At 39.4% G+C, this 12,579-nt stretch overlaps 1 protein-coding gene across 1 annotated transcript in view; it reads right to left on the reverse strand.

Moving 5' to 3' along the window:
* The window catches only part of LOC114063531 (SUN domain-containing ossification factor-like), a gene marked incomplete at its 3' end in the record, with an annotated part of 30,665 nt that overhangs the window by 5,490 nt on the left and 12,596 nt on the right, over window positions 1-12,579 (reverse strand). Inside the window, exons 3-13 of the mRNA XM_027895853.1 lie at window positions 11,532-11,633; window positions 10,134-10,279; window positions 6,966-7,106; window positions 6,638-6,788; window positions 5,219-5,339; window positions 4,862-4,986; window positions 4,329-4,396; window positions 3,864-3,971; window positions 2,747-2,852; window positions 886-906; window positions 596-651 (exon numbers count right to left, since the gene is read on the reverse strand). Coding sequence (XP_027751654.1) covers window positions 596-651; window positions 886-906; window positions 2,747-2,852; window positions 3,864-3,971; window positions 4,329-4,396; window positions 4,862-4,986; window positions 5,219-5,339; window positions 6,638-6,788; window positions 6,966-7,106; window positions 10,134-10,279; window positions 11,532-11,633 — 1,145 coding nt within the window. The remainder of the gene's footprint in view (window positions 1-595; window positions 652-885; window positions 907-2,746; window positions 2,853-3,863; window positions 3,972-4,328; window positions 4,397-4,861; window positions 4,987-5,218; window positions 5,340-6,637; window positions 6,789-6,965; window positions 7,107-10,133; window positions 10,280-11,531; window positions 11,634-12,579) is intronic.

Genomic DNA, 12,579 nt, shown 5'->3' on the forward strand with positions numbered 1-12,579 from the left:
AACAGGAGGTATGTTTATTTTCTCAAAGTTGTATCCACAAAATCTACTGCAGACTTCTAAATGCTGATCCAAAACAAGACCCTGTTTTTCATTCTGTTAATTCCAGAGTCTTTTACTTAAAGCAGTCTTGGCAACTGACAATATGGTTTGACTTCTACCACTGCAGAGTTCCCAAGTTCAAGACCTGTTTTTTCAGGAGCAGTTCAGAGGCTGATGGTCCTCTGATCTACAAACACACAGGTGTTTCTACTTGGATATTTGGCACCTGGGGTGCAAAAACCACAGCAGCTTTCCAAAAGCACTCACCGCATCTGCTCTTTTTAGTTCCCCACTTGCTCCCTTATTTTGCTTGGTCAGCTTCGAATGCTCATGTCCTTCTCTAAACCTGCTCCTGTTCCCTCACACTCCCCCCTACAAATATAAACTTGAATACTGGAGAACCAAATCAAAAGATTCAAAGCTTCTTTTAACAGACATGAAGGACTCTACACAGCAGGCACGCTAAGCAACTACTTCAATTCACAATACTTGCAAATAACTTTAATTGAAAACTAGAATTCGTTGCTCAAAGACAAAGCAAAACAAAAAATATTACCTTATGAGACTTAAAGGACAAAAATGTTCCGATCCAAAATGCGATATCAACTCCACCTAAAGAACAAGAGGTATTTAAAATAAAACTCCAAAGGCCCGCAGAGTCAAGACTTCATTAACATACACATTCAACCTTGAAATTCCAAGTCTTTTTTACTCAAGGGATTTGCAGATTGCCCACAGCAGAAAAGACCAAGAGATTTATTCTTGCCATGCATTAAAGTGCTGAGTCGCAGCAGAGAGCACCCCAAGCCCCAAGCATTCACCATTCCACAAGAAGAGGTTGCTAACCTTTATGTACTTGATGAACATCTGAAGCGAGAGAAGGGAAAGGAGAAAAAAAAAAAAAAAAAAAGATGTCAGTACAAAGGCTGAATACACATGCCACAGGCAACTACAGAGTTTGGCTGGGTTTAATTCAGTACTATAAATGCCTAAGATGACAAGCTGTGGAGGATTAAGTTGCAATACTACATCTGCCTTGGGTAGCAAGATTTTTTTTTTTTAGCCCTTGTACCTTGCAGATTCGAGGACTACATGCAACGAGCGTTTTATTAAGTTATAAGTTTAACTTCAGTTATTCAATTTCTCAGGGCAGCATGATTGAAGACAGAATATTGAAGTGTGTTAAATGTTTTAAGTGTATTTTTATTTTCCCTTAAAGAGCACAGACTACAGAAAGTGACTCAAAAGGAAAAATAACCCCACACAGCATGCATTTGTGTCCTGCTGCTGCTTCAAGTTCAGTATAATGTGCTTCAGTTTACAGAAGCACGACTGGAGAAACAACAGAGCTTCTGGTGACAGACTTGGAAGCTTCAGATGTCTGTGTATTTCCAGTGCCACCTTGACTACACGCTGGTATTTATTTACTCTGAATTAATTTGCAAATGTAGAATACATTTATGAAATTACTATGCAGACACTACCACTGAAGGACTGTAATAATCTACAAGTGAGATCAACTATTCCCATAAAAGCATTCTTACAAAAAAAATTTCCATTGTTTCTTATAAAAGCTCAGTAGGCCACGTCAAAAAATTAAACTTTTTAAAAAAAATCTTTGGACTATTCTTCTGCAGACTAGACACTCAGGACTTGAACATTTTACCATGCTGTTTTATTCAAGGCAGAGCACTGCATCCACCAAGGGATTAAGTGCTGAAGCATCTACTGGAATTCTGCAACTTCAGTGACAAGCAAGATTCCAGCTACCTTGAGGCATTAATTCAGCCAGAAAACAGAATTAAAAATAAATGAAATCTTTATTCTGTGACTCATGCAGAACTTCTGGGTAGAGAAGTTAAACAGCTATCATTCATAGCTGCTTCTTCATGAAAGCACAAAGTGTAATTTAGTAGCACAACCAAATATTTTTTTTTTTAGCAGCACCATAATTGGCAGATAAACACATCGCTAGAGAGGACCTAAAAGGTCTGTATTTTATTTGAATTTAAACCTCCACTACATCCCTATGTTTTCACATCCCTGTTCAAGTACCACATTAATTATTTATGGAGTTTTATTCTCTTTAAGTCCCCTGAATAAATGCAAGCTATTCTGAAGGTGGAGATATCATGACAATGCTCCAGTAGCAGTGAACTTAATGATTTGCCTGAGTCAGAATTATCATCGAGCAACTGCAAAACTGCAGTCTGAATCTATTGATGAGAACTAAGATTCAAACATTTAGTCTTTCAGGTTCACTTAAAATTGTACAGCAGAATCCAGTACAAAGATACCAATAGAGACACATATTGTGATCTGTGCTCCAGGGAGTGAGACAGGACATATATCTGTGTATAGAGCAGGTACAGCCAACAGACAAAACAGGTCGAGATTCTTCTAATCTTACATTCAGGGGACAATTGGTTAAGTCAAATAGAACAGAACATTGTCTGGATTTTTCTTAATTCAGGTATCAGGTAAGTGTGCACTTGGACACCAAGCAAGAAGTGCCTCCCAAGAGCCTCTCAGTGTCAGAGCCCTGTGACTGCACATGGCCCATGCACTGGGGCCACCAATGAACCTGGGGCAATGAACGGCAAGGCAGGCTTGGATAACACATTTCTCTGGGTGCTGTTACACAGGGTGAGCCCAGCAAACCCCTCCATCCCTGACAAGCACGGATGCTCTTGCAGTGTTAAGTTACCTTAACATATTTTGCATACATCTGTTCATCCAGAGGAAAGCTTTGCACATTTCTCTCGTCTCTGGCATGGAAAGTACCTAATTTAATCCATTTGTTTGTTGGATACCTAGAAAGGAATCAATGGAGTCAGTTAATGAAATGCAAGAACACAGCATTTACAGACATTTGCTGAGGCTTCCCAGAGAAGGAATAGTTTTTTCTTTCCAGCTGCACAGTAACAGCAATGTGCTTTTTATGGAAAGAAGAGAAGATGAAGTAGTCCCAACACAAAAACTCAGCAGCATCTCTTCACATACTTTAAGCAGTGTGCAAGCCCTTGAAGGACAAAACCCTCGACTTGATCCAATTACTGAAATTCAGCCAGTCTACAATAAAGTATCTGGAACTGAAAACAAAGCCCCCTCAAAGGGACAGTGAAGAACACAACATGTGACAGGTTGTAAATACTGTTGTAAGCAAGCAGTAAAAAACTGTGAGCAAAGCAGAGCTCAACAGACCAAATGCTGAAAGTCCAGATCTACAAGCTTTGAGCACCTAAAAAAGAAACTGAGTTTTTTCTGATGCGCTGTGTCAGTGTCTGCTCCTTCACAGCCCAGAATTACCTGCTCAACCCCAGAAAGCAGTACTGCACAACACTGCCTAAAACATCATAAAGCCACCCTTTAAACAGCCATTTGGCCAACTTGTAGGATTTTTTTAACCCCTTTCAACTCCTCAGTGGTGCACTATTTTTTTTTCTTTTTAAATAATTTGGAGATTTTTTGAGAGAGTTCACTGAAGACACCTTAAACCACATGAAAATGGTCTGAATGACAGGAGAGGAGGCAGCCCACAATGTCAGCAGCATTCTGTTAAGGAATGTTCATTTTATAATCGGCTACCCACTGCTTAAATGCTGCAGAAATTCTGCTCCTTTATTGCTGCTTGTCAAAAGGATTTTCCTTTTAATTTTTTAAGGTGGTAAAGGAAAAAAAAATGCTAAATCGATAAAATACATACACACAAAGAAAATCCACGTAACTTTATAATAACAGGCGTACACAGACCATGTTCTCTGAAGCCCTTATCTAATAATTGTTTCATTTTTCATTCAGAAGGGTAAATTTCAATAACATACCTGTCACTAATTGACACCAGAAAGTCTTTGGGAGTGGAAGAGAATAATTCATGATTTGCAATGTCAAACTGCTTTACTTGGACTGGTTCACAGAGCTCAACAACAAACCTTAAAGACAAAAAGGAAATATTTAAAAAAAAATAAAGACTTTTCCTTCCACAGTTACAATCTTCAGCCCTTTACCCCACTCCTGCTGCAAAATCACAGAAATGCTGTAAAGTAAGAAGGTAACACTTGTTGCTCCCTTCAGAATCACTAGTGGTATTTTCCTGAATATCCACCTTAATATTACTCTTCACAGCTAGATTTCTATGGGAGACACAATAGAGCACCCTGTGTTAATTAAAGTTCCTTACACATCCATTTCAAGCAGCAACACACCAAGGTCAAGTCAGTCCCACAGGATAAACACATTCCCGTCACAATGGAAAACTGTAATGATACGAGCAAGCCTCAGTAACCTACCAGATTTTAGTACTGCAAGGATTGAGCATGTAAAGGTCCATGTTTTCCATCAAAATAGCTGAAGTGCTCTGTAGAAAGAAGGGGATTAGTATTTTTAATTGCATGGTAGATACCAACACAGCATCAAGGATTTCTTCCTGCTTCCCAAGAATAAGTCTGATATTAGGTATGCAGACTAAGTTTCATAACATTATGAGTAGGATAATACACAGGACACTGTGGAGCCATCACAGATTGACTAAGGTGAGATGTTTTATACAACTTGGCTCAGCTGTTCATTCTGTAATAAGTAGACTCTGCTCCTCCTTCTGAATTCCATTAAAAAAAACATCAAGTCCTCTATAATATTCCCTCTTAAAAAAAAAGGCATAGAGCACTATGTCCCATTTTTATAACTCAAAATCCCAATAAACACAAACACAGGAATAAAAGATCACTTCACAAATCATTGTTCAGTTTTAGGTGTGCTTTGTAGGACTTCCTGCATAACACTACATTAAAATAATGCACACTGATAATTGGTAAACACTTACCTTTGCCTCTGGGTTGGCTGCCAAGATTTTGGCACCACACTCCACAGAGGCGTAGTTATTCCTATTTTTCTGGACCTTTTTAGTGGCATGCTGCCCACCAACAGCAGAGGGGTGCATTGACTGACCTAGGGACAAGAAAATATTGCTGCTATAACAAGCCACACAAACAAACAGTATTTTCACTGTCAGCGAGCTTCTGCTCACTGCTTTTACATAATGAAGGCCATTAATTATGTAGTTCCAGCAGAAAAATGAAGTTCCAGGCTGCATTCCAAACTGAGACAGTTTCCCTATTCAAATCTAGTATGAGATGAAAGTGGTCTCTGTTTAGACCAAACCAATGAATCCTCAACTTACTCTTTTCTTTCTCCACTTCCATGACTTTCTTCTTCCATTCATCAAAGGTTGGAATGTCTCCAGGGTCCTTTGGAGTTATTACTGACGTGGGGTCGATTTCTCCTGTTTTCTTAAAGTCTTTCTACAAAAGAAAGAGCCACCGATTGTGAATATTTTTCAGTCCCAACAATGAAAACAAAACTGAACTGCAATGAACAAAGCATGCTCTCAGCAAGTCAAGAGCAGACACATCACTTGCACCCGTGTTAACAACTCAGTGCCAAGGTAAGCAAGTTTACAAGCCAGAAAAAAGACGTGATGATTTCCTCCCAGAATTACAGATTCTTTCACCAAGATGATGGTAATTTTTGTGGTTAAAGTAATACATTGTAAGTCAAATGTAAGCATTCTGTCTCAAACACCTGCTTTATCTTCAAAATTTTTGCTTTTCCTTCCCCCCCAATAAAGAAAGGTTTCCCTGGAGCAAAAATCTTCAGCCACAGATTTTGGTCATGACAGAATTCCAGAGGTCCCCCAGAATTTCTGAACATTTCAAGAACAGCAGAATGAGATATTTCAAAATGGTTTCTTTAATGTTTAATCAAAGAAATAATATTTTGGACTTGCCTAACAAAGCAGCAACCCTGTTAAACTCAATGTCAACTTCTCTGTACAAACACATTTTCAGCTCACCACCAGACTCACAAAAAGCTCTGGCTCAACATTTCAAGTGTAGAGGTCACTTTGTAGAAAATGTTTTAAAGTTAGTTCCCAAGATATTAGTGGCAGTTTAAATGTGATCCTAAAATAGCAAAAAGCCATGGCCTTGGTCGTTCTTTAGCTATTTAAAAAACATAAGCTTTAGAAAGTGCCTCACAGTAAGAGCATAAAAAAGTCATACAGTTGAGTATAAAAGACCTGTCTGGCCAAATATCCCACTTTAACAGGGGCCAAGTAAGATTCCTGGGACAGAATAAAAACACACCAAACATTCTGTATTTCCTCCAACTGTCATCTTTGCCTCTAGCCATCTGCTTGCTAGCCAGGAACTTCCTGACTCAGTCAAGATTCAACCCTCAGGCTTCTCTTCTACAAGCTCACTTGGACCATGTAACTCTCCTCTGTTTTGTTTTCAGCCCATAAAAAAAATTTCTGCATCCACAGTGTCCTGTTAGAAGTTCCAGTTTAACTATCTTTACATAAAGAACAGTTCTTCTGGATTCTCCTCCAGATAGTTTTACTTTAATTTCCCCAAGTATTGGATTTGAAAAGACTCAGAAAAACTGAGTGCCAGCAGATCAGCCTTGCTGCCTTTTATTCTCTGTTTTATACAGTGGCAATCAGAAAAGTGATGGCTATCGCCCATCTTTATCAGTGCTGATAGCTTAGCAGAGGGCACCAGGCTCCTGTGTGTTCTGAGTTAAAACCAGCACTGCTTACCTCCCTTTTTAAGTTCTCCGAGGCATTCAGAGCAGATTTTTGCTCCTCTGCCCCCTTTTCAGCTACTGAAACTTTCGACTCAAATTCAGATTTTGTCTTCTTTCCCTTGCCATGTGAAGATGATATATTCTCTATATGTTGACCTGCAAGGCTGAAAGTTGAAAGAGTATTAAGGACCCATAAAATCGTCAGTCATATGCAATAACAAACACACAAACACACAAATATGTAGATAAGCAAGCACGTGCACATGTTTGCTGCAAGGCCAGGACAGAAAAGAACAGCTCCCTTTAAACTATTCAGACTCCCAGCCTGCTTGGATACTCACCTCTCTGGTGGACTGACAAAAGAGGAAGGCTCACTCTGAGGGTCAGCCTCAAGTGTCCCACCAATATCACAGTCAGGTTCTGACTGCTCAGCTTCACTAGAGCTGACTACAGGGGGATCAGCACGGGAATTCTCTATTGCACTGAAGGGAAAGAAATAACATGCCTTTTAGCCTTCTGATGACATAAGTAACCCTGACAATCAACCACATAACTAAAGATATTACAAAGTTTTAATAAAGCAACAGTCTCAGAAATAATTGAGAAATGGATGAAGTGTGCTGTACGTAAGGAAATGCATTCTCAGCTGTACCCATGCAAGAACAGAATTTCCATTTTAGCTTGTTTGTCCCCGAAAGGAACTCAAAACTAGCTTCTTATCTCACATTTTACCAAACACCGCAACGGATAATTCTTCCCATCATCATTACAAACTAACAACAGGTTCATAGTTATCTGGCTGCCAGCAATGTTCTTTCCCCTTTCAACAAAGGAAAGAAACACGAGATTGAGTTCCCTCACTAAAAGCTCCTAATGTTCCCAAGTCAATGGGTGGAAGTCAGAACAGAACTTGGCTAAAACCAGAGGAGAAAAGGGGTGCTGTAACAATATACAGTAGAGCCAGGCAGGCTTCCTTTCCGCAAGGTTTATTTATTTTTTCCCACTAGTGTAATAAGAGTCAGGGAACCCAGCAGACCATCATCCAAGCTGTACCAACAGCCCAAACAAGCTGATGTGCCCACTGCTTTACCTCCTCCCTCCCAGAAAGGCTGAACACACCACATCAGACAACTCCAGAGGCAAAAACTGAAAAGAAAGTCTCCCCATTTGCTCTTTGGGAATGACAGAACGGGTGGAAAGAAGATGGACAACTAATTAACTTTCAGTTCTGACTGTCCTCTCTTCTCCAGTACAGGAATGACTTTCACATTGGTCTAGGCTAGAGCCAGATCTAAGCCAAAGTTTTATTCTGCCCTCTAAAATTCAACATAAGCTTGCTTTAATGTCAGCAGCAAAGTAGGTTAATCCAATATCATCACAGAGCTGCCAAAACACAAATAGCACGTCAGCGACTTAAAAGGGGATCTTTCTGGTTCTCTGGCTGCTACAATTATCAACAGAAGCAGCTGCAACCAACCCAGGGAGACAGTTTTAGTTCCTTTCATATGATAAAGTTGCCACAGTATAACACAAAAACCTCAGAGACATTCAAGACTTTTTGGTATGTAGCAAAATCTAACCAAACATTATGAATACAAGAATTCATTAGCTACAAACAGGGAGTGTTTCTCTGAACACCCCAAAAATGCCTACATCTGACATGCACAGTCTCAGTGGATAGGTGAGAGTATGAATAATTATCAACTAAATAAAATATGTGACAAGTATGAACTTAAAAATCCCCTGATCTCAGGATGTACCTGACTGGCATCAAGTAACTAGTTCTGGCAGAAGGTAAGCCCAGAAGCTGTGGTGTTCTCTCCCCTCTGGATACCCTGATTTATTAGTGGCTTTGCCTGAATTTTTAAAATGCACTACCAAGCTCACTTTGCACAGCAGCTGGCTTTACTTGCAGCCAGAAGGAGCTCAGATAATTCTTCAAGAAGTTTTCCTCAGATCAGACCTGAGTAGAAAAGCTACAGACAGTTCTGTCCTAAAAAAGGATCCATTACAAAGTAAAAATAGGCTGGAATAAAATTACTTTCAGAATATTTTGACTAAGAGGTTCTGTGTATTATTAGACCAGTAACACCTGAGGGAGCTGGACTTTGTTCCACTGACAGGCCTCAGCATCTAAAACAGGAAAAATGCTGTCTGAAGATAAAAAAAAATGCAACTGTGTCTTTTTAAAGGTCTTGTTTAAACATGGGGTTGGACTACAGCTGTTTGGAATATTAATCTGTACAATAAGAGACCACCCATTACTATTTAAAGCTTAAGTGCAGTTTGAAATATGCATCTCTCCTATACTAATTCTGCCTGTAAATGGTACTGGTGTCAGAACACTGTCCAGCATTAGCTAATCAATCAGATGCTCCAAAACAAGTTTCCATTTTCATTCATTTCGTAGTTCAAGTCCTCAGAGTTCCTCACTCCGGTATCCCCCACAGTTCCGACAGTTTTCAACAGTTACCAGATACCAAGCTGAATGTTTAAAAGAAAATAACATCCTGTCTCTACGACCTGACAGCAGGAGGATTTATAACACGTTACACAAAGGAATCGCTGCAGTAGTCAACAGCAGCTACAAAAACAAATGGCTGAAATTAAATTCCAGTTTTGCTTTATAAAAAACGCAAATTTTGGAAGAATTGCAATTAAAGGCACCGATGAAGTACCAAAATGTGTTTAAGCTTTAGTCCTGGCAGACTAGGCAAGATCCATCAACAAACAAAACTTCCATACCTTTTCTATGGTAAAGAAACTCCATTTGGTAAAGCAGAAAAACTGGACTCTTAAACTCAAAACAGCAAAGACAAATCTACTTAATTTTTAACATCTTGAATTTTTATCTACCAAAACATTTGATCTTTATCAGCAATCAGAACAACGTATTTCCCTCAGCACACATCAAAAAGCCCAGCAGAACTCTGTGAAAGTATTCAGAAGTACACACACACGAGCATTTTCCTCCTACAGTTCACATTTGATAGCACAGCATTCCACAACAGGAGGGAAACCACACAAGCTCCAGAAGGTTTCCTGCAGCAGAGGTAGCTCTGCAATACCCTGCTGAGTACTAGAACTACAAATGGTCTTGATTGCATTTATAGGAAAATTTGCTATTTTGTCAAAAATCTATAAATAAAATTCTGCAGAGTTCCTCCTTAACTGAAGGCCTCTTGCTTGTTGTCACACACTTGAAAGCACATTTGTGAAGGGCAGAAATCCTGATGGCAAAGACCTGAGGGCTTTTATAGTCCAGATTATCTAAACACATGGGCTTTTTCTCAAAGCAGCAGCTTAGAAACTGATAATGGCAATAGTATGTCACTTTATGCAAGCACACAACTGTTTATCCACACTGAGTAAATGATGACGTACTCCATTAGCACTGACACCACAAACCAGCAGAACAATCCCATGTAACAGCCCAGTTTTCTCCCTACTAAACCTTTTAGTAAGTGATATTTTCAAAGTTAAAAACCAGTAAAATGTCCAGGGCTTACTCGGGCTGTGAGACTGGAGGTATCTCTGAGGTAGGTGAACTGGAAGTGTTTTCAGTGCTTGCAACTATGCTGGAGGAAGCTTCATTTACATCTGCTGAGGGTGGGCTCACAGCTTCGGGCTGGCTTGCTTCACTTACTTCTGCCGACTGTGAAAACAATCACAGGTGAACACACATTTTTCAAAACCTGACAAGGAAGAGCATTCATACAATAACATCTAGCACGGAGTTCTGAAAGTTCAGTAGTTCAGGTTTGTCAGAAATAAATTTTCTTTCTTCCTTAAGTGGTATTCTGTGCTGCTCTGGGATAGTTGCAATACTCCTCTCTAGTCTGCAATAACATGTAAAAATATCAACTGAGGCAGGGATGTGCAATCCTATAGAAACAGTCAGGAGAAAACCAGTTTGAATATTGCAGCAACTGAAATAAACAGTTCTATCTGCATGTTCCACTACAATAAAATTTACTGTTTTCATCTTAAACTAGGTTTTGGAGAAGGCTTCCAATTTTATCACTCAAATGGAGGCCCATTCCATGCTGTAACTGAAATAAGAGATTAATCACTTATGGCTTCCAATGATCTAGCAGTCTTGAGTCTTACTTATTCTAGGTCTTCAGTTTTCATAAGCCTTTGCACAGCACACTCGAAATAAGGCTTAGTAAATCTGAAAGAGCATATAACCACTGAAACAGGTCAGATTAAACTCTTGCAGCAACAGAAAATATTATTAAACAAAAGCCTCTTGCCAGTTGCTAGATTACTCCAAGCTATCTAACTGAACGTGAATTCTATAATATGCTTTATTATAGAATTACACATCAAACCCATGCATTATGTTTTCTGAAGTATGTCCTATGTATTGTCTTGTCATCCACAAACCAGAAATATATAATCAAATAAATCATCTTTAGTGGGCTTTATAATATTTAACACTGAGCACTGGCTTAATGGTACCAATGGCAGATACTACTGAAGCACAAGCCTTTTCCCAATGTAAAATAAGAAATTAAACTGACAGAAGCCATGAAGAATCAAAGTTAAAATGGACTGCTATGATCACCAAGCCTGATCTCTATAAAAAATACCTCGGTGAGAAGGTTTTTCATGCCTTATTTATAAAGAGACATCCTTAACTATAACATCTAAATTTAATTTATCTCAAAGTTTCGTTTAGTCAGCACCTAAATTACTCCTATTACTTATGCACATGGGAAAGGCAAGGTCTGTTAGCTCACACATTTTCTCCCTCACTGGAAACATGAGTCTAACAGCATTCCTGTGTGCAGGAGAAATGTGATAGACAGCTACTATGAGCTTTAGATAACCAAAATGAAAGGCTGAAATCCAAGAAGCATTTGAAGAGCGTATGGAGACAGTGAATGAAATAAAAGCCTTGCCTGGTCAGATTTTGTAAAGTCACTGAGCAGCTCTTCCATAGAGGAACTCCGTGTACTTGTGTCCACCTGCTCGGGCTCCAGCCTGGGACCAGCCTCCTCCCCCTGGAATATTGCAGTACAACAGCTGTAAGTGCACAGTAACACAGGCCTTCTGTCCTCAGTAAGAGGAGCCACCTCTGACACAGACTGAGTAATACCACCTTTTCCATCATTAAAATATCAAGAAGTTGAGCTACGTTAATCTTCAGAGCCACTGCCCACATATGTTTAAAATCTCACCTGCACAAAGCCTACGGCAAGTTAAAATAACTCTGTGAAATCTTCACTGAAAAGACCATTTTAGCACTGCCTTAGAGCATTCAGTTTGTCTGCTTGGGGGAGCTCATCATTCTGCTATGACTTCCCACGCTGATAAACCCTCCCTATCTCCTTGCTGCCCAAAAGAGAAGGAATGAAAGATAAATCCAAAGATGACTTGCAACCATTAAAAAGTGACACGTGGCACATTTCAGAGGCAGCAGTCTCGTCAGCAGAACGAGAGTAATTGCACAAGTCTGCTGTAACCTTTTAAAGCAACCTTCTCTTTCACAACTAAAAATTCACAATCAAGTGCAGTGAATTCACACAGTGAAAAAAAAATACACAGTTGAGGGGAAAAATGTTTTAAAACCACCAGACTAAAACTAGTAAGAATCTATACTTGCCCTTCAAATATGTTTTGTTTTTAAGTTAACTACAAAATACACAAGTTATTTTTGAACAATTCTTTAAAATACAGCAAGAGATCTGGTTGAAATTTACATTTAGATTCACATCCCCATAGTTTTATAAGGGCTGTCTGAAACCCTGTGGCCAAACACTGCAAGTGCTGGAGGTCAGATCCAAAATGGGCTGCTGTGCTACACAATTTTACATGACATTCATTTCAGAGAGTTAAGGCATCCAGCAGAAGAGCAGGAGCTACAAACCCGAGCGGGAAAATTTTAGAGACAACAGCTAAGCAACATTTTTCCCCAAATATTATTAGCTCCCAGCCAAGTCCCTAAGA

Source organism: Empidonax traillii, unplaced genomic scaffold (genome assembly GCF_003031625.1).
Source record: "Empidonax traillii isolate 1590-97213 ecotype Southwest subspecies unplaced genomic scaffold, ASM303162v1 scaffold474:size1423191, whole genome shotgun sequence".
NCBI classification, from domain to species: domain Eukaryota; kingdom Metazoa; phylum Chordata; class Aves; order Passeriformes; family Tyrannidae; genus Empidonax; species Empidonax traillii.